At 40.7% G+C, this 23109-nt stretch overlaps 1 protein-coding gene across 3 annotated transcripts in view; it reads right to left on the reverse strand.

Moving 5' to 3' along the window:
• Window positions 1-1235: 1235 nt before the first annotated feature.
• Window positions 1236-23109, reverse strand: part of grid1a (glutamate receptor, ionotropic, delta 1a) — a 308696-nt gene continuing 286822 nt past the window's right edge. Inside the window, exons 13-17 of one of the 3 annotated variants that reach the window (XM_082144259.1) lie at window positions 11878-12073; window positions 8283-8449; window positions 6457-6697; window positions 3770-3905; window positions 1236-1973 (exon numbers count right to left, since the gene is read on the reverse strand). In XM_082144259.1, coding sequence (XP_082000385.1) covers window positions 1585-1973; window positions 3770-3905; window positions 6457-6697; window positions 8283-8449; window positions 11878-12073 — 1129 coding nt within the window. In that variant the 3' untranslated portion in view covers window positions 1236-1584. Of the gene's footprint in view, window positions 1974-3769; window positions 3906-6312; window positions 6698-8282; window positions 8450-11877; window positions 12074-23109 lie in introns of all 3 variants that reach the window. The other 2 variants (XM_082144260.1, XM_082144261.1) reach the window with 2 other exon arrangements.

Below are 23109 nucleotides of genomic sequence, written 5' to 3' on the forward strand. Positions count from 1 at the left end.
AACTGTTGCCGCAATTAACTCTCATGGTGTTTTTTTCTCTCTCTTTTCGTGACCAGAAAGATAGTTCCGCTTCATTTTCTCATCGATATTATAAACATTGATTGACGCGCTTTGACACGAGGGGAGGCGGGGCCTTGAGTAATTTGCGGGGCCCTACGCACCTTGCGTAGTGTGCGTATAGGGCTGATCGGCTCTGGTAATGAGTAAGACAATGTTGTACGTTTGGTCTTGGCGGAATAGATCTGCTACGCTGATGCTGCTGCTGCTTCAGAGCAAGTACAGGACTTGCTACTGCCAATACATACACAACACGCTGCTGTGAGCAAGTAAGACATGCTGCTGCTGTACAATATAGTGAACATGAATTACCTGTAGCAGATCTATACAGGTGGAGCTGGGGAAGGTGAAGGGTTTCTGAATGCGCGCTGCACTGCTAAGGCAAATATTACCCAAGTATTTGAAGGTTGAGCAGCGAGCTCATTGGCTACTGATACGGCAGGAACCAATCAGAACAGGTGAGTAAAAGGACCTATTAGCCTGCACCATCTAGAGTTTCATGCCAGAACTTTGTATTTCAATGTTAGTTGAACTGAACCTTATTCAATTTTAAGAGATAATCATACCAAAAGTGGTTTTAACCAAAAGAATCTCTAAACACCACTGTGATTTCCATCAACATGTTAAGATCATTACCATACTGGTTTCAGGAACAGAATAAAGAAAGATTTGTGTATTCTTACATAGTTGATATTGATATGTTCTTTCTCTCTCAGTTGTGTATTTAGAGTACACTTTAAAAAGACTTGAATGTAGCCATTACAAATGAGTATGCAGAATTTCAGGTACATATAATGTACATATGTCTCCCTTGTAGAACGTATCTGTTATAAAGGCGAGCGTCTCGTACACTGTAGTCTACAGATGATATCGTACACCTGGCTGTCAAAGGCTAAGACAGCTTCAGTCTCTATACAGTAAATACTCTAAGAGTATGAAGAGATTCTACAAAACCTTTGTTCCCTAGGATCTAACGTCACGCGGACGATGCCTCCACAAACATGCAGTTTCCCTGATTCATTTCTCTTTAAAGCTTCTTTTATAGTAAACAAAAAGTTACGAGATCAAAAGATTTACAGATTGTTTTTCTTTCAGTTGTTTTCAACCTATCTTTTCTACTTCAAATAATAAATAAATCAACTTTAAACATGGCACTTAGAAAACATCCACAAGGAATTCTCAATTTTATTTTAGAACAAAATTTACAAAGCCATTCAAACAGTCTGTATTTTATGTAATTACGTCTTTTAAACTCAACTTCAAAAAAATCATGAATATTCAAAATACACTTTGACTTCACTGCTGTCTCTCATTATATACAAATATGTACAGGCAAGGAAATTCAGCGTCTCACAGTCGTATATATCTGTACTGAAAAAAAAAAAGAGATCTCCATATCTGTTTGTATGTATGTAACTGTATAAATGCAACCAGACCTGGTCCAAACTTAGTTTTTGTGATTGGCTGGTTGGCAGTCTTTAGAATGCTCTGAAAGGGTTGGCTCAAATAGAGGTCCCATGGCTTGGATCAATGGCTTCTGGGATGGGTCCCCCGGGCACTGCCTGGTAAGAGATGGGCATAGGTGTCTTTACGGGGCTCTGGCGGAAAAGGCCTCCGTTGGGCGCCCGGTGTTTGCAGCGCATGGAGGGCGGCAGAGTGGAACTGCTGAGAGGGAGGGGGAGGCTCCGTCCGGGCACGCGGCCGACCCCAGGACCCTCTTGGAGGAACGAAGTCACGGACAGGCCCCCACGGGGGAAATCTCTCATGGCTTCCTGGGAGCTCTGCTGTGGACGCATGCTGCCCATGTCCAGGGCAGAGATCTCCAGAGACTGACCTGGCAGCTGCTTGTGCGCCAGATCGTCCTCCATCAGCCCACTCAAACGCTGGTGAACCTGCTCCAGATCCATTTCTTTGTCCTGGGAATGACAAAGAAACAGGGCGACTGAGACAGAGTCTAAGGTGAAGGAAAGATGAAAAGGTGGGAATTGATTTGTGGGGTGGAAGGCGGAAAGAAAATGAGACATGACAAGCAAAAATTTAACAGACACAGAAGCAAAAACAGACGTGAATGAAAGGAACATGGAAGTGCATGCAATCTTTCAGAAAATAGCAGAAGGTGTTTTCCAAGGGCTCCAACAATCACATCAGCTCTGATTAATGATACCAATTACAAAACGTACTACTGACAGCACGGAATAATCTCATAAAAATAAAATAAAATCCATCTCGTCTCCCACCCGCTCCAACAAGCAAAAGGTCTGAATGCTAAAACAGCTTCATATCTGAAAAGTAAAAAAAAAAAAAAAAAAAAAATCAATGATGCAAATGAGAGTATGTGCTGGGAAACATGGGCCATAAATTGAATTGCAAACACAAGCCCCCGCGCTTCAATGTTTCAGGCTTATTTCGGAGGAGCCATGAAAAAGGTATTTCTTCATTCTTTGATATGCACTGCCGTGAAATAGCTTCGGTCATGCGCCAGTGATGCCGTGGCGTGCCACTTAATGAAAGAATCAAGCCAACATTAACAGGCTGCTAACTGCTTACATTTTTTCCACACAGTTCTGATAGTCATTTAATTCTCCTGCCACGCATCCTCCGTAAGAGAGTGAGGAGGGCGGACTCGATACTATGAAACTTTCAGTAAACGCTGATAACCGTTACATCCAGGACTACTCTGTTAATCACTGTTCTTCTTCTCTGTTTAGTACAAGTCAGCTCAGTAATGCATCCTTTCCATTTCAATGGGATTGTTCGCTCCAAAATGAAAATTGTCATCATTCCCTCACCATCTTGTCATTCCAAACCTGTATCACTTTCCTCCTTCTTTGGAACACAAAAGAAGTTCATTGGGGTCCAAAATGTTCTTTTGGACCCCATTGACTTTTTAAAATATGGACAAAAACAGGTTATAAATGTTTCTAAGAAAGAAATTCATACTGGTTCAGAACGACATGACAGAGTAATCGAATTTTCACTTTTGGGTGAATCAGCTCTTTAACTCAATTGCAGAGGTCTTCGGGGTCGATGCCAGCGGATCAGCTGTAGAGTCTACAGTTTTGTACCATTTATGGGTAATTAGAGGTGTCACATTATGAGACTATGTTTCTGAGTCATAAGATCAATGAAGAGATAATTACTGTAGAGCTCATGAAGCTGTACTAGAAAGTCTGAATGTGCCTCTAATTAAAAATGCATTAATTTGCCATTAAAATACGCCCAATTTGGGGCACTTACAGCTGTGACAAACAACACAACTGGAGGCCAATCTCTTTTTGGATTCCAGATTGCAATATTTTGGGACATCGGTGTGGCCACTGAATGGGTGATCTGATGGATGACAAACAGATGATGAATTTGATGAAAATGCCGAGCGAAATGGAGAGGCGCACACAGTGGGATTCCTGTTAGTGCTGCTTTGGCAAAGAGATTCCATGAATAAAATAATCAGTCTCTAAACAGAAAGTACTTATTAATCCACACAATATGGATGAATTAATCTCTCTGACTCTGCCTGGGTGTCTGTCATCAGTTAGTTCTTTATGCATGAGGGAGTCATAATTACCTCACCACCCACATCCACATATGTAATCTGATTTATCTAGAGTCCTAACCCGCTCCAGGAGAACGCATGTCCTTCCTCTAAATGACTTCATATTCTCAAGCCCTGTTCACCCCACTGACAGGTATCCCTGCTCAGGTCTCGGCTGACCTGTGTAAAAAGCCTGCGTGTCTTCCCAGTCTCTTTCTCTCTCTGGCCAAACGTCCCGTGCGCATCCTGCAGCAGTTGCAATTTCATTATATGCCAATGAGCCAGATGCCATCTCCAGAGTGCAGCCCTTAGTGTCCTGTATGAGACCAATGAGAACCTGTGACTACCTGGACATTGGCATATAATTGCAATAAGAAGACACAGAGAAGGATATAAAACGTAAAATGTGTAAAGATGGTTATTGTGTGGTTCTTATTGCTTGCCAGAGCTCCAATCACTCCCTTCTTACAGTGTATATCATAACTAAAAACAAAACCATACATAAAAGAAACACTCAAATTGTACAGGCACATGGCAGACTGAACACCTTAAAGCGAGAACAAGAAGTCGGTGAAAGCAATATAGTCTGAAAGCCAGTAAACGTTTTTATCTCTTTTATGTGGTACTAATTCAAATCCAGTCAAATTTCAAGCAGTTGACAAATGATAGTCATAATACAGAAGTCTGATCGCTATTATTCAACAATGTCTGCAAAATTTAATATTATGTTATTGATAATCAACATTCCTGAGCTATAATATGTAGTTTATGAGCTGTTGCTCTCGCCAACGTGCTTGCCTCAACTCAAGATATCACCAAAGGGAAAGGAGAGAAGGAGAGGAGACAAGGACGGAAGAGTAACTGCAGAACACTTGAACAAAAGTCAATCAGTCACTGGCTTTCTCATTGCACACACTTTAGTTTAGGGATCCAGGAACAACCTTTGCCTAACAACTTAGCTGAAGCAGCAGAAGACATAGAATTGACTGATATTTGCAAATTGGGGATGTTTGTATGCAGAAAGTTACTTGGAAACATCATTTTAAATAATAGAACTAAATAAGTAGTTGCCCATAACAAAGAGCTAATGGATTTGAATACAAAAGCTTTCATATACACTTAAAGGGACAGTGTACATCCCCAAAAATTCTGTGATCATTTTCTGTGGTTCCAAGCTCGTATGATTTTTGTGGAACACAAAAGAAAATATTTTGAAGGATGTTTTAGCAGTTTAATCCATTATAAAGTCATCGGGACCCCAAAATTCAAAGCTCCAAAATGGACATGGACAAGTAGCGCGAAATTATAATTATTTATTATTATTTTTGCACATCTTGTGATCAAAACAGTATGATATTTGTAGTTGAATCATATGGATTAATTTCACGCTATTTTAATGTAGTCTGTGAAGGTTGAAAGTTTTAAGTCCCGTTGACTTTTACAATAGAGACAACTGGCTTTTGAGATGTAGATGTAGTTGTAGTAGTATAGATTTTTTTTAATACCCTGTCAACACCTGAGGCTATCTTCATGGCAAAATATACAAGAGTTGTATAAATACAATAAAAAAATTAAAACCAAACAAAAAGAAAAGTACAGTTAAGATTATATTGGATGTTTTACAGTTACATAAGATAAAAAAAAAAATCTAAAACCTTTCCTGGTAAAATCTTACTAACTCCTTAAGGGAACTTACAGCATACAAATGTTGTCTACTTGCATTAAAAGAGGGGCAGTCCAATAAAATATGTTTAATGGAAAGGGGGGGAGGGGGGTCTTGTAGAACATACATAGAGTTGGGTCTTCAACTTAAAGACATTGAAAAAAAATCAACAACATGCATTTAACTCTTTCCTCGCCATTGACGGAAATTTCCATAATTTGTGTGAAAACGCATTGACAGAATTTTCCGGCTTGCCGTGTTTTCACTGTTATACGGTAGGGGGGCACTATGACATCTTCTGAAAAAGTACTGAATCTCATGATCAAAACACGTGCGAGGAAGATGCAGAAACAAGTAATCTCATGTTATCATATGCATATGTAAAATAACGCGATCATCAACATTAAACAGCATTTAAATCAAAACTGCCTAATGTTAAAGAATGAAATGTCGACCCAGGAAGTTGTATAGGACTGTGAAGCTTTGTTGTGAAGGTGTTGATGGATTCAATCTACACTATCTATGTTTTAATCATCGTTCTGAATCGGATCCAGGCTTTGACAAAAACACGATTTTCTCTGCTTTTTGCTCAAAATGTGTTGATAAAAAATAATGATTTTTTTTGTTTAAAAGCAGAGGGTCTGATCTTTCTTTTGTTATATTGCATGTTCAGATATTCATTCAACAAATTATTCTGGGGGCCATGAAATTTGATAAAAAACGGCACGTTTGTGGCTGGCAACTTTTTAAAAACACACTGGCAGAGAAAGAGTTAAAAATAAATGTTTAGACTTTAAAAATTCTCCACAGTATCTTTTGTGTTCCATGGAAGAAAGTAATTCATACGGGTTTGGAATGACATTAGGGTGAGTAAATGTTGACTGAGTTTTCATATTTGGCTGAACTATCCCTGTAAATAATCAATGATTTGATCTGTTTTTTTTCTTCTTAGGTGTTTTGTGCTTTTTTGAGTGACTCCCTCCCCCTTCACCCTTCCCTCTTGCCTTCTCTTTGGCAACACTTCAGCAAATGGGAGGCAGTAAGTTCTTGATGATCACACCTATAGCTGGGTGTACTGGAGCTCGACTAAATCAGGGCTTGCATCAGTGGCGTCTGGATCCATAAAGTAGAGTGTGGCAGTGGCTGTACAGTCCTGGGCGCGGTGGGCAGGGGTTGGCCGTAGTTTGGCCGCCTGTGGGGTCACCTCTTTTGGCTGTGCCCGTTGGCAGCGTGGCCCGTTCCACCAAGACTCCAGAGCGGCCACCAGGCAGGCCAGCAGCAGCCCTGCTGCTAGGATGCAGAAGACCCCGGCGAAGCTGTGCAGTCTCAGGGCACGACCCTCCGGCTGAGGCTCCGCGTGCTTGTCCAGGTCACAGCGACCTTTCCGAGGCCACCACTTCTGCTTTAGAATGTCAAGGTCTCCTTTCTCCTGTAGGTCAAGAATCCTGAAGAGAAGAGGAAAGTATCTTGTTATGAGAATCGTGGCATGAATCTGTCATTGCTTTAATTTTGCCTTATATATTGCTTTGCTGAACACTTTATTAGCAAGAGGACAAAGAAAATGAAGCATTCAGTGGTCAAGAAAAAATGACAAAGCAACAATTGATGGAAACATAGTACTTCTGGTTTCAGACAACAATTGTCTCTTCAAATAAAAGGCAGAGATACAGGGTCCTCAGATAGTGTTAAAGGGATACTCCACCGAAAAATGAAAATTCTGTCATCATATACTCACCCTCATGTTGTTTCAAACCTGTATGAATTTCTTTCTTCTGCTGAACAGAAAGGAAGATATCTAGAAGAATGTGAGTAACCAGACCGTTTTAGATACCATTGACTTCCATAGTAGGAAAAAAATATACTATGGAAGTCAATGGTATCTAAAACTGTCTGGTTACTCACATTCTGTTCAGCAGAAGAAAGAAATTCATACAGGTTTGAAACAACATGAGGGTGAGTATATGAAGAGTTCAGATGCAAAAGCCTCTAAGTGCCATCTGAAATTTTCTTCTAGAATGATCATTTTTATAAAGCTTGTATATTAAGGTTAAGTGATTTCACTTAAATGACAATTAATAGGTCATTTGCATTGCCATTTAAGTGAAATTATTGAACTTAAATATACGAGCCTGATAAAAATGATCATTCTGGAAGAAAATTTCAGATGGCACTTAGCGGCTTTTGCATCTGAACTCTTCATATTATGACAGAATTTTCATTTTTCGGTGGAGTATCCCTTTAACAAAACACTGAAAAAAATTACTTCAGTTACAGTCTTATAAGTTAGCTTTATCTTTATTCATTGACACGTTTTCTTCCTAGTTATTCATTTAAATGCAGGAGACGTTCAGATAGAGAAAGTATTTGTAAAGAATCCAGAGCAAAAGGCCAATAACTATTCATAGAAAGGAAAATGTCAAAGGTTGAAAAATAAAGTCTGTTCAACTGCAATCGTCCTGGGTATTAATTTAAAATGTGCTTGATTCTAATTCCCCATAACAGACCGGCTGGTGATTGTAGAGGATCCTTCATAAAAAAACATTTCAAGGCCTTGATGTTCCTGATATGTGCATTATTAATTGCCGGCGAGCTTACCTCCCTAAAGCTAATTAGTATGTGAGCAGAGCGTCGGTACGAGCTGAAAATATGAATGCAAATGATAGTCAAACAAATGAAGGGCTGCAGGGTGAGGTGCTTTAAAGCCAGTGGAGAGAAGAAAGGATGGGTGGGAATGAAGATAAATGCAACGAAGAGCAGTAACTGGTGAATCAACACGATTCATCCATCGGTTCTCCGGCAAGACTGCGTCTGCCAAGGAAATAAATGTAATGTAAATGAGAGAAAGGACAGATGATGAAAGAAAAGGGGAAACAATCCATCACAGTCAGGCACTGTGATGTTTGCGAAGCTTTGGAGCTTGATATTGACTTGCAATGATTGAAACGATGGTGTCTATCCTTCAGCTAGTTTAACGACTTGTATCGTTCTTTGTGATCATATTGAACATATACACTGAAAGGAAGTGCTCACTTCTGCGAGAAGAGATCTCTGTAGGGGCTGCCGTGCTGCAGAGCCAGGCCATATCCTTTGCTGCTCATGCTGTTTCCTGTGACCACCAGCGTACAATCATCATCTGTCAGAGCTGCATACTCTAACACCGCCAAGTCCCACAGGAAGGCGTATGGATCCCGCTTCACCTGAGAAACCAAACACATGCATGGTACAGTGTTTCATTTGCCCATTTATGGCAGAACATCATGCCATAAATACTTGTGGTTTTGATAATAGTAACGTAAACACAGCCTGAGGTTTTCCTGAGATGGAGAGCTTCTTCTTTTAGTCGCTCAGTTCTTGTCAGACAGGTCACAGACATCATTCAAAATGAAAGATGTTTATTTTTCACTGAAAGTCATGAGATGGCTTTGAACTTGTTTCTTCTCTGGAAACTAGCCACCCCCGCTTTCTTTTTCAAGAGATTAACTCTCACTCTCTCCCTCTCTCCCTCTCTCTCTCTCTCTCTCCCTCTCTCTCTATGGAAAATGGCTTTCCCCCACCACACTAAATAAAGCAGCACAAGCGTCCGCTTTCCTTTTATGTCTCTTTTAAACTCAGGCTCTATCGCAGCCACACAGTTATGGCAACTTTCATATGACAAGTACACAGAAAAAAATGGATGTCAAAGAAGAAATGACAAAGAAGCTATCGTCCCCTGGCTCTTCCATATAAATATGAAATTTTCCCTATACCTTTGTAAAGTACTACAAATACCTGTCACTGCCTGAAATGATATTTACTGTTTGGCTTTCAAGTGTACATCTATTAGTAGGATTTTCGTACTCTCAACCTATTAAAGCATTGATTAAATAACAAATCAAAGGTATACAAGTTTCCGGTTTGCAGAATGTGCATCAGTTAAACAAAGACAATGACCTCTAAAAGACAGGATGAAGGGACACAGACATGCAGTAGGAATAACTAAACCAGTTGTTTATCGGGTTTATATGAGATTCAATGGGTACATTCATTATATGGTCACATTAAAACTCTCTTTGAACTCCAACACCCCTCCCCGACCACCACCATGATACAAACCATGACACATTTTTTCCAGGGTTCTGATGAATAAAAAGTTTTTAAAAAAAAAGAAAAAAAAAGAACAGCATTTATTTAAAACAGAAATCTTTTGTAACATGAAATGTCTTTACTGTCAATTTTAATCAATTGAATGAATCCTTGCTGAATAAAAGCTTGTTCACACCAAGGATGTTAATGAAAACGATAAAGGCTAGGGAAACAATATTGTTGGAATCCCTTTCGAAACATTTTATTTTATTATTTTTACCAGCTGATGCATGATAAAAAACATTGACAGCCAATCAGAATCCATCTTGCTTTAAAGATGACATACTATTTTTTAATTAGTACTAATGAAAATGTTTTCTTGAGCACCAAATCAAATTGAATGGGTGGGGAAGATATATATAAAGTATATATGGAAAATTTCTAATGTGATACATGTGTATTTACTCCTGGACATTGTTAACAAATTAATTATAATTAATAATAATTCATTACATTTATATAGCGCTTTTCTCTGCACTCAAAGCGCTTTACATAGAAGGGGGGAATCTCCTCAACCACCACCAATGTGCAGCATCCACTTGGATGATGCGACGGCAGCCATATTGCGCCAGAACGCCCACCACACACCAGCTTACTGGTGGAGAGGAGACTGTGATGAAGCCAATCAGTATATGAGGATGATTAGGAGGCCATGATGGACAGAGGCCACTGGGCAAATTTGGCCAGGATGCCAGGGTTACACCCCTACTCTTTCGAAAGACATCCAGGGATTTTTAATGACCACAGAGAGTCAGGACCTCGGTTTAATGTCTCATCCGAAGGACGGTGCTCTTTGACAGTATAGTGTCCCCATCACTATACTGGGGCGTTAGGACCCACACAGACCACAGGGTGAGCACCCCCTACTGGCCTCACTAACACCTCTTCCAGCAGCAACCTGGTTTTCTCAGGAGTCTCCCATCCAGGTACTAACCAGGCTCAGCCCTGCTTAGCTTCAGTGGGCAACCGGTCTTGGGCTACAGGGTGACATGGCTGCTGACAATTTAACAAACACATTAAACTAGTGAAGGTGAAATGTGTAGCTGTTAGATAATTATCTTTTTTAGTCCACAGGGACCAAAGTGGCCATAGTTGAATAAACTCTTGTACTGTATATGTGAATCTTTTGGGCAATTACTGGCAGTTAAATACTTCAGCATGGATGGCCTGACAATAGCATTATTCAACACCATCCAAAGTGCTGGGTTGCAGACATACAGGCCTCTATTTCTCTGTGTCTTATCGCTTTTCATTATTCTACTTAATAAATCAGTTCTGAGCCTACTGAATGGTTAGCTTAATAGCCAGTTATGAAAAAGATTCATGGTTTTGGTTATGTCTCCTGTAAAAAGTATGCCAGTGGATATGTGCTATCTGTAACAATAAGATGAGCTGTGAAATTTAATAGCTGCAATTTTGTGAAGTTTTATCAAAGGGTTTGATGTGGATTTCAAGTTTCTTAAAGATTATCTTGGCATCAGCCACAGTTTATATACAAAGTGACTTTGAAAGTTTTACCAAACAAGCATAAATACATGAATGGATTCAGCAGCATATGAATTGTAATTTTTATGGCTCACACAATATGGAGGGATATTACATTATCTGAGCCATGAATATTTATCTTGATAGTCTAAAGCTGTTTTCTGTCATACTTGTATGCGAGATGCCAGAATCATCCTGTTACGAACCTAAACAGACTGCATTTTACTGATTGCTCTTTCTGTGCTCTGTGATACATGCTTTGGATTACAAAGAGCCACCGATAACCAGCCAGCATCAGGCACATGGTAGTGCACAGAAAAGCTTGTGCCAGCACAAAACTTCAGCACCACTGACAGCTCTTACCAATCACTACACAGCTAAATTCAGCACCACGGACAGCTCTTCACTCTGTCTAACAGGGCTGGTGCTGATTTGAAAGGATCGAGCTGTACTTTTTCCCCACAAACAATACACAATACAGTTCAAAAGTCTGGGGTCAGTAAGATTTTCTAAATGTTTTTGAAAGAAGTCTCTCATGTTTGCCAAGGCTGGTTTATTTTATCAAAAATAGAGTGAACACAGTTATGTTGTGGAATATGCTGTCTATTTGAATATTAAAATGTAGTTTACTCCTTTTCAGCATCAATACTCCAGTCTTCAGAGTCACATGATCCTTCAGAAACCATTCTCATATGCTGATTTGGTGCTCAAGAAACATTTCTTCCTTTTATCAATGAAAACATTTATTGAAAACATATGTGCTGCTTAATATTTTTGTGGAAACTGTGATACATATTTTTTACATACATAAATTTCAAAAGAACATAAATTATTTGAAATATAAATCTTTTGCAACATTATAAATGTCTTTCTATTGGGTCTGTACATATGAAAATACATAGATGCCTTGATATTTAGGGGTTTGTTGGCATCATAAAGTTTGAAAACACTTGGATTAGGCAACATATGTGGAATCTTTACATCATCTGTAAGTAACATGACTGTGTGTGTCTGATACCTTGCGGATGCCTTCAGCAGGAGAGATCACAGAGTTGTCCTGTCCCTGATTTTTATTGATAGTTCTCCACAGCTCAGAGAAAGTGCTGTCTTGCTCCAGGGGGTTCGTGCCCTTCACCCTGAAATACTCGAACACAGCAGACTCTCTCACCGTTCCGTAGCTCAGTTCTGTCTGCTTGGAAAGGTCTTGAAATGTTCTGAATGAGAAGAAAATGTATAAAATATATAACAAGCACATGTTCCTCAAAATGCATTAAATAAAAAATAAAACCAGATTTTAACCAGATAACGCGCTGCGTTAAAACACTACGTGAAATAACTCGAGGCCCAGAGAGAAGGAAATTAATAGTGGAATAAAATCGTTATTTTTTTTTGCACAAAAAGTATTCTCGTCGCTTTATAAACTTAAGATTGAGCCACTGTAGTCACTTGGACTATATTAATAACGATGTCTTTAATAACTTTTCTGGGCCAGCAAGTTTCAGTCCCTTAAGAAGCCTATGGAGGAATGAGAAGCTCTCAGATTTAATAAAAAATATCTTAATTTGTGTTCCGAAGATAAACGAAGGTCTTACGGGGTTGGAACAACATGAGGGTGAGTAATTACTGACAGAATTTTCATTTTTGGGTGAACTAACCCTTTAATAAAATGCAGAAGAATACAATTTTAGAAGGATACAAATTTAAATATTTACAATATTTATTAATGTGCTGTATGTCTTGAATTATTGATGCCTGATGTTCAGAATGTGCTTGATAAATTGCCACTGTGTTCACAGGTGCCGGATGATTTTAGTGTTTAAACAATCTGGAGGTCTATAATATGCCTCAAACAACAACATAAAAAGCTGTGAATGGTACATTTCACAACCTGCCGAAACAGTGTGAAAGGAGCATCAAACCATTAAAATCACACTCTCGTTGGAACCAAACATTTGAGCATATCATATGGTGCTTTGCAGTCAACTGAATAACATGGAAGTAATATTGTACACGTACAGATACTTTTATTTCACTTTATACTTTCTTGCTGTCTAAGAATTAAAGCAAAGCTTTATTGGCATGAGCGTAAAGATTTAAACATTTCCAAACATACCTCATACTAGTTTAGAAAGTAAATTAAATTATATGAAACAAATCACAATTAATGGAATGGAATAGTCAAATGAAAAGTCCTACTATTAGCTGCTACAGAGGCAGTTTATTCCAAAATGATTTTTTGATTGCATCATTGTCTAGTTTAAGGAAGTTTTACGATATATCTGAAGTGTGTCTACTGAATACATTCAAAATATGCAAAAATTCTCTGAAAACCCCTCCAAAAACATGTAAGTAAGTGGATTATAAACCGGTTGACATGTCCTTCACCTATGATACTATTTCTCTCAAATGCGCTCATGAATCACAGAGGTGTGAGGTCGAGCTACTGACACGCTGCATTTCAATTGGGTAATATGGGGGTTAATGAAAGACCCATATCTAACACTACCATTACCGCTTGAACTGGCCCTCTATGTACCCATCTACAGCATGAAGATCTTTGGCTGGTTTACATCTGCAACAATGCTCTTTACTCCAGATTACAACAATGAAAGAGCTCATGCAACAATAAATCCCTAATGTAAAAACAGACAAGCCACAACACTTAAACTGTCACACGTAATGAATGAATGCATAAACATGATGTATTCATTAATTATTTGAATTATTTGGAGGAAAATAATACCCCATGACAAAATACAGTTCTAAATGAGTTTGCAGTTCACAGCTGCTGCCTTCCATCTGCAACTTCCGATGTCATGCAGTCCATGTGTGCTGTTTTTAGGGCAGCCGGCTGCTCTTCCCTCTTGTGTAATGATGACACTGTGTTGCTTCTCCTTCTGGTTTTAGTGGGGAGCGATTTCATGTTGAGATAAGCATCTTCCATAACCCTTGACAAGCCTATTTAACAGGACTCATACAATTTTCTTGCAGATTCAATGAGTCGGATTGTTCATCTTGAGAAGATAAATCAGAACAATTAATCAGTTTAATTATAGTGGTGGTACTGCCACATCTGGAGGGGAGAAAAAAAACAACTACGGAAATATGTTACGCATTGAGTCATCTCATTATTTATGATATAGTCATATATACTCCAAACCCAGCTGAGCAGCTTTTGTAATGAAAAATATAGCAGTTCTGAAATTGATATTTCTTTGTGAAAGCTGTGACAAAGCGTTTTATTGAATTTTTTATTTTTCATATTGTCTTTGAAAAAAATGAATACTCAGCAAGGACACATTAAACTGATCAAAAGTGACAGTAAAGACATTTATAATGTTACAGACGATTTCTATTTTATTCAAATATATATTATATTCAAATATAGATATACATATTTCACAATATTACTGTTTTTTTTAAACAAATAAATGCAGTATTGGTGAGCAGAAGAGACTTATTTTAAAAACATTTAAAAAATCTTACCAACCTCAAACTTTTAACAGAAGTGTCTGTTACATCAAGTCTTTAGAAATTATGTTTAATTTCTGGATTTTTTTTTACATTTATTTTATTTAAAAACAATGTGCTTGTGTCATGCCATGCTTGTGTCTGTATCATTGAGCCAGGTTTGGTCTCGGACCTAATTTGACCCACATGTGGACAGATGAACCATCATTATACCGAGATGAGATACTGTTTGCTCTTGATTCACATTTTGGGGTTAAGTTGACTAAAACATGGACTGATCATCATTATTAATCACTATATTTAACAAAGTTGTTTAAATAAACCACCTTGGTGCCATCATTATTTTCATAACTGGTTTACTCAGTTACCTCAGTTTCTGTAATCCATTTCTATTTCAGTTTACCTGTCAGGGATCACTGGTGATCCCGGATTATTGTAGTTCAAAATATGTTTGAGCTTATATATCTCAATATTAATAACAGTCTGGTTAATTTTGAGTCTTGAACTATAAACTCTCAAGGGTTGGCTTTCTAAATGTATGTGTGTTATGTTTCTATTCAGAATTACTTATGAGCAGTAACCTTTTTATTTTGGGTATGTCATGTATGCAGCACTTGCCAAAATTGGGGGTGATGAGGAAGGGGTTAAGTTCCTGTTTTCCATTGGTTCTTGCTCAAGCAGAATTAAATGTATGGTCTGCCTACTGTGAAAATGGCCACAGAGTCACAGTCTCCATTGTGCTAATATGATTTGTGGATGTTCTAAAAAGAAAAAAAACTGCTTTTATAAAAGTCCGGGTAATGAACAAATGACCTGAACGAAACTTGAAAGAATTACTTCTAAAAATAGAAAAAATTATACAAAGTAAAAACCACACATGCAATTATGACTCATGATCCATGTGCTACTATAGACAACACACTTCCCATCACACTTAGTGAGAGCAGGCAGCAAAGAATGACAAATAAGCTGTTAACACAAGATGTGGTCTTGCATTCAAAAACAGCTAGACAGAGTGCAAATGAAAACAACAGAATGAACGCAGGGGTCTCCAGATGTGTGATTTTAACTTGACACACTGTTGTAAAAATGTGCTCGTGGTGTGAGATGCTGAAAAAAACATAACCAGATGTCCAAAAAAGATGGCCTGAGATGTCCATCTGACACGTTTATGCAATGGGAGATTTAAAAAAAAAATATTCAATCAATTGAATAAACTTTTATTTGATATTGATATGTGTATAATATAAAATAAATGAATAAAAAAAAAGATCCTAAAAATAACCACATGTATAAATAATACATGTAGTGTTTTAAAAAATGATTTTGTTTAAGCAGATATTGATATGTATGATTAATTGCAATCAATTTGATCAATTAATTAGCATATTATGTAAAATGTTGAATTGACTGACAGTCCTAAAATGTAATGAAATTTCCAAGGGTACCTAGCAGGTAAATACAAACTCCATGCCTCTGAGTTTCTTCCAGCAGGCCTCTGCAGGACATCAATAGAGGTGCTCTAAAAAGCTATTATTAGCTGTAATGGGGAAAATAATTTTATGAGATCAATTATCTTGTTTTTGTTGTGTATGAGGATGTTCTAGATGCCCTACATCCAACGAAGCATGGAAAAATTGAACTGTATTAAACTCCACTCAGACAGGCTTATGTTTTGAAGGCCCCCAAAATTCCAATTTAACTGCATCATTAATCATGCAAATTAAAAGGGTGACTAAATGCTCACAAAATAGTTTACAAACAATTTACAAACACACTGCAAAAGAGTAGACCTACATTTTCTACACAAAATGACATATTCAATGATCTGTTTTATAGCAAACAGATTCAACACAGCAGAGTCAAGTGACTCAAATAGTCTCATAACCGGCCAATCAGCAGCCATTCCACCAGTCAATCACAGCCCACTGACAGAGTGAAGCCTAGCATTTGGGGACCTCAGGACTGAACACAACATTTGTCAAGCTTGAATCCCATTTTACATCTAAGGCTGATGAGAGATATGAAAGACTCCCAGTGGACTCCCAGCGTGCTAACGATAGCGTATCATGCACCAGCAGGGCTGTCTGATTTTAATAACAGTCACAAACAAGGTGATTAGCACAACCATAGCAGCTGTGGATGCTGCCACTGAGAGACGAAGGGAATAATCCCCCAGAGCCTCACACATACTCACAAGAGCTTGAATGAGAAATGTGACGGCAGCAAACTCTCCATTAATGCTCCAAAGCAGAACCTTTGGGTAAACGGTTTTGAGGCATTTTGCCACTGAACTAACAGGTCCGCCAGGAGTATGAAGTCAGAATTCAGAGGGACAGAATGCATTAAGCTTCTCCCACCTTGGATTTTCAGCTGGGCTGAGAGGGCTGAATTCAATGAGCAGGCAGATAACATTTACAGAGGCAGGAGAAAACTATTTGCACATCAGGTATAGGGCATTACCAGTTCATATAAGACAACTCTCACAGTCAAATAAGAGGGAGGTTTTAAAGCAGAAAGAGCATTTATTTCTGCTCTGACAACGCAATTATCCTTCTGTAGCGAGGGAATGAAAGGAATCACTCCAGCTCTTTTGTGACAGATTTTGTGTGTGTGTATGTATATATAATATATAATATATAATATATATATATATATATATAATTAATTTTTTTGTGCTTTTTTTTTCTTTCCTTTTTTCTATACAGTATAAATAAATAAAAAAGACCTGTGTGTTTATAACAAGTGCATTAGAATTCTCTGAATTGAGAGTAGCCAGCATTGACAAAACCTGCAAAACATGAAAGGAGAAGAAAAAGGTTCTGGCATCTACAGAAAGAGAAAAAAATTTATAAAAAAATAAAAGAAAGGATTTTAATATGAGGCGACCTTTCGTGGAATTTATGGAGAATGTCAGGAACTGTGAGCTCCCTGCTGGGAAGTGAAGGGCCAACGTGATCTCTAAGAGACAGCCGGCATGCTGAGATTTCAGATTTAATTTGAAGAAATAGGATGCATTTAGCAGACTCACAGTATTTCTTCTATCAATTTTAGACCTACTTCCTAAACACCTCAAAAACAGAGGTTCACTGTTTTGCACCAACTGCCAAAGTGCGTCAGTATCAACTAGTTGTTTCCCCTTCAAATGCATAAATTGTTGATGACAACATAACTGTCATTATGCAAAGGTAAATACAAAATGACACTAGAGAGCTTTGTATTCAAAAAGCATGTATTAAGTAAACCACACTGCAGACACCTGAGATGAGCATATTCACATACAAGCCTACATTTTCATGGATCACAGCCCCAAAAATATTATAGCTGTAATGCACTAAACAACTTTTGCCTAAATGTTTACAGTCTGAACGATTCAACGCTAGTTGCCAAAAGTCAGAGCCAGTCTGCAGATTTGAGTAGACAGATTTCACAGAGAATCTCACATTGTATCATGGGCTTCGGACTATGATTCCGTCCACAGGATGTCAAACATGTTTGATATTTTGAGCTGATTTCAGAACAAATATTGTTCCCTTTCGAGAATGGTTCACTCGTATTGCATAGCTATACGCTATGGGAAAACTCCTTTTATCGAGAATATTGAAGCCTTTTTTTAAAACGCAGTGCAACTGCAGAGCAAGTACAGTGCAGGCTGTCTAAGCACGCTGATTGGCTGGGCTGTGGCAACTGCACAAGCCTATAGCGAAGCAGCGAGGACACGCAAACCTATCAGTGCGCTTCCCGCCTCGCGTGCACCAAAGTGCGTCAGAATGGGCGTGGCTGCTGACTATATAAGCGGCCTATTTCGCCATAGGAATCAGATTTAATCTCCTTCAGTGAACGACGCATCTCTTCGCTGACTCCTCCAGACAAGAAGCCTCTCTTCTCACCTGCAGCAGCAGCTCAGCGACCACTGTCCTCCTGCTCAGCTCCCTGAACTCGACGCAGTCAATGCTGTTCGCCGTTTCCCTGTGGCCATCCGGCAGAGTATCCTTTCTAAAAAGCCTTTTCACAAAAAGAGCACAGTGTTGTTTCAAATGTCGCGCCCGGTCCCCCCCTGCATATCACTGACGGGCACAGTGAGTGTGCTTCCTGCCTCTGCGCTGAACATGCCGAAGCTGCACAGGGCGGCTGTTCTCATTGCGAAAACATGCCGTTCTCTGCTTTGTGCTCGCGGCTAGCTCTCTTTACGTCAGAGAGTGACCCCGCCCCTCGCACCCTCCCGTTTCCAGCCCTCCTCCAGAGGATGAATGAGCGCTCGGAGGCGAGCTAGCTCATGCCGGGTCCGTCCCTGCGTGCCTCACTAACTCCAGAAAACGAGTCACCGGTTCTCTTCACGAAGACGGACCAGCGCCCCTCCCTCGAAGTGGCCGGCCTCGTCTCGCTCGGCGGATCGGTGGAGGACATGGACACCGGTGGAGGACACCGACCTGGCAGTGCGTGCCACCATGACCACCGCCCAGGCTATTGGACGGAGCATGGCCAGCCTGATGGTGTTAGGGCGCCACCTGTGGCTTAACCTCACAGAGATTAAGGACGCAGATAGAACTGCTTTCCTGGACTCCCCGGTTTCGACCTTTGGTCTCTTCGGCCCATTGGTAAAGGGTTTTGCTGAGCGCTTCACTGAAGCACAGAAGTCTTCGCAGGCCATAGGACACTTCCTTCCCAAGCGCTCCAGCTTGGCTTCAGGTCGCCCCAAGAACGCGCCGACCCAACAGCCAGTCAAACCAGCGCCACCGGTCTCTCAGCCCCGCCCAGCGACTGAAACCAGCCAAGCGCTTCCCCTGTCCAAAGCACCAGGGCCCCTGAAAATAGCCCCGTTTAAATTTACGTACCCCGTGCTTTCAGGCTGTGGTCGAAACATCCGTAAGGAACAACGTGGCTCACGTCCTCCACATCGAAGTGTCAAATTTACTAGCAAAAGGGGCTGTCGAGACAGTTCCCCGATCACTGAGCGAGTCAGACTTTTACAGCCATTATTTCCTCGTTCCGAAAAAGGATGGCGGCCTCAGACCTATTCTAGATCTCTGAACAAGGCCCTCATGGAACGGCCGTTCAGGATGCTGACGACCAAACAAATCCTTGCGCAAATTCGCCCAAGGGATTGGTTTTTCTCAGTGGATCTGAAAGATGCTTACTTTCACATCCAAATAGCCCCCCATCACAGGCCATTCTTGAGATTCGCCTTAGAGGGGCGGGCCTATCAATACACAGTCCTGCCATTCGGACTGTCACTGGCACCCCGTTCATGTACGAAATGCATGGATGCAGCTCCCTCCCCCCTGAGACAGCGGGGAATGCGCATTCTGAACTACCTCGACGACTGGCTCATTCTGGCCCAGTCAGAGGCAGAGTCACAGACTCACAAAACCTGGCTCCTCCGCTATCTAGAATGCCCTGGGCTCAGAATAAACTTTTCCAAGAGTGTACTGTCCCCCAGCCAGCGTATAACGTACCTGGGAACAGTTATCAACTGTTCAGATGAGAGCTTGGCTCACGCCAGACTGCGCTCTCTCGATTCAGCAGCTAGCTGCTTCATTCAAAGCAGGCTCCCTCACGCCCCTCAGAATGTTCAAAGGGCACTGGGCCTTATGGCCTCTGCATCGTCAGTACTCCAGTTAGGCCTACTGCGTATGCAGTTCAGCACTGGCTGAAATCCCAAGTCCCAGCTCATGCATGGGGACCAGTGATGCGCGGGTTGATCCGAAATGAGCGGGTGCCTGCGGTCACCCGCGGTTACCCGCGGTTACGAGTCATCCAAAAATATTTTTAATGATATTCGGGTCGCGGTCGGTCGGGTCGTTTGAAATAAAGATGCCAATTAAACCTTTGTAATTTATATAGTAGTATAGAGAGCATAAGCGGAGTGGAGCGGTGAGAATCTTCGCTCATCGCTCACGGAACTGTCCACCCCTCCGCTCCCCCGCTCAAAGCTACATCAGGCCGCTCCGCTCATTATCGCTCGATCAGCGCTCAACGCAGTTTGATCCGCGCTCCACTCAAATCGCCCCCCGCTCGCTCCAAAAAGGGGAAAAAAAATCTACATGTAGCCTATATCACTGTAGCTTAGACCACAGCCTTACCTCCTAAAGAACTAATGAGCAACAACAACATTTTTCAAATAGAAATGTTTTATTTCAAATGACAAATTAGGCCTATGTAAGAAGGAATATAGCCTACACAAAGTCCTGTAAAATTAAACGAATAAATGGGCCTAATAATATGAATAACAATTATATAAACAAAAATATAGCCTACATAAAAAATTTAAAAGTAAATTTACTATTAGGCCAGAATTTTGATAAGTTAACTTTTGTGCAACGCGCACGATTAAAATTTAAATGGGCTTATATCCATTGTACACACAAACTGCTGTAAAATAAAACGAATAAATGGGCCTAATAATATAAATAAAATTTATATAAACAAAAATATAAAATAAATATACATAAACGTTTTAAAAGTAGGCCTAGGCTAAATTAACTATTAGGACAACATTCTTATAACTGAACTTGTGCGCAGCGCGCAGGATTAAAACAGAGATGTGTCTTTTTAGATTCCAAAATTAATCTTTAGGCCTACTGACTGAAACGATGTCGTTTTCTTCTACCACATAGTTAGTTTTACACCTGTATGACTTCTTATTTTCCTTTTTGAAGTAGCCTACTTTTTGAACTCCATTATTGAGCCGAGTTTTAACTGAAAATAGAATCCATCTTGCAGTCATCAACAGTAGACTGAGTCAGGCTTGACTGAGTATGCTTCAGAATCTTGGTGTGCGCGGAGCGAAATTGGAGCGGGAAATAGGGCGACGCTCCATCCTTTTAAAAATGCCGCTCTGCGTTCTGTCCAAGATCCGCCCGCTTGCTCCCGCTCCACTCCGCTCACATGCAATTTTCTATGAAATACATAGGCCTACACTTTATTGGCTGAATAACTGGCGCGAAGATGACGCACGAGCTCAGTCTGCAGGTAGAGATGGAGGCGGCAAGAGAAAAGGTGAAGACTGGGGAGTGGAAGCTCCGCAAATACACAAACAGAAAGAGCAAAGTTGCCGAAATAATGAAAGATAATGACCAAAGTGCTGGCTTTGTCATGTGTATTTCTTGCTATGCATTTACTAGCCTACTTTTAAAAAATGCGGGTCAGGAAGCGGGTCGGGTACAATATTTTCTTTCTTTTTTTTTGCGGTCCGAGTTGCGGGCGGGTTAGTTGAAAACGTCGGTCGGGTCCGGGTTGTTTATACATTGACCCGCGCATCACTGATGGGGACCTATCTACGGTCCTCAGGGCTCTTAAGGGACCCCCTTTCAAGCCGCTTCAGTCGGCTGACTTAAAGCCACTTTCGCTCAAGACCGCACTCCTGCTAGCCCTAGCATCGGTCAAGCGAGTAGGCGATTTACAAGCGCTCTCCATGAACGCTTCCTGCCGTGAGTTTGGTCCCAACGACTCCAGAGTCGTCTTTAAACCGAGACATGGTTATGTACCCAAGGTGCTCTCGACTCGTCTCGTTCAGAGCAGAGGTTATTTCACTATCGGCTCTTCCCCCGTCGGAAGACGATAGAAACTTGAATCTACTCTGCCCTGTCAGGGCTCTCAGAGTCTATTTAGAGCGTTCTGCCCCGTTCAGGCAGTCGGAACAGCTCTTTGTATGCTTCGGTGACCGCACCAAAGGGTCTCCTTTGGATAGTAGATGCTATCTCTTTAGCCTGCGCTTCAATGGGCCTTCAATGACCCATAGGCATCAGGGCACATTCTACAAGGGGCATGGCCTCTTCATGGGCATGGTCCAGTGGTGTACCAGTTGATGACATTTATATGGTAGCCGGCTGGTCTTCGCAATCCACATTTGTAAGATTTTACAACTTGGAATTGCCGGCCCTGCAGGCATAAGTCCTTTCTATATAGGTGGTCTTGGCCCCTATTGGGCCCAAGCCTCTACATATTCCTTCGAGGGCCCCGACTCATTCGGTCCCCGTTGGTTCCCTGAGAAATAAGGGAACGAGTATTGCGTAGCCGGCCGTGCTATTACGCTGCACGTCTAGGTGCTGTCGCTTCAGTCGATTTAACCTGATTCCTATGGCGAAATGGGCCGCTTATATAATCAGCAGCCACGCCCATTCTGGCTCGCTTCGGCGCGCGCGAGGCGGGAAGTGCCCTGATCGGTTTGCGCGTCCTCGCTGCTTCGCCATAGGCTCGAGCAGTTGTCGGAGCTCAGCCAATCAGCGCGCTTAGACAGCCTGCACTGTGCTTGCTGTGCAGCTGCACTGCGTTTTAAAATAAAGGCTTCAATATTCTCGAGTTTTCCCACAGCGTATAGCTACGCAATACTCATTCCCTTATCTCTCAGGGAACCGAGGTTTCGTTAGGAACCGAGGTTACGTTAGGAACCGAGAACGTTTTCATTTATCATGCATCTCCTAGGAACGAGGTGCATGTTTCTGTGTGAGCTAGTTTGTTCGGAATAACTTGAATGTCTGGTAGTGTGTGATCCACAGTTGTTTAGAGTATGATGACCAGTTGTACCTCTGTATTTGTAACCATTTACAAAGTCTGCAAGTATATGATGTCTAGTGTTTTAAAATCTATTCAGATTTTAAAAGTTGTGAATAGTTATTCCAGCCTTTAGTCAGATCATGTGACTTTAAATGGCCATGGATGGAGAAACATACCATTTTCAGAACAGAATTTGGCTAAATTGCTCATGCCAACCAGATAAAACTTGGCCTCTTGTCTGTATCACTAAACCCCACAGTGATTTTATCTCATTTCATCCTCT

This window comes from Leuciscus leuciscus (assembly GCF_965113295.1).
Source record: "Leuciscus leuciscus genome assembly, chromosome: 17".
NCBI lineage: Eukaryota > Metazoa > Chordata > Actinopteri > Cypriniformes > Leuciscidae > Leuciscus > Leuciscus leuciscus.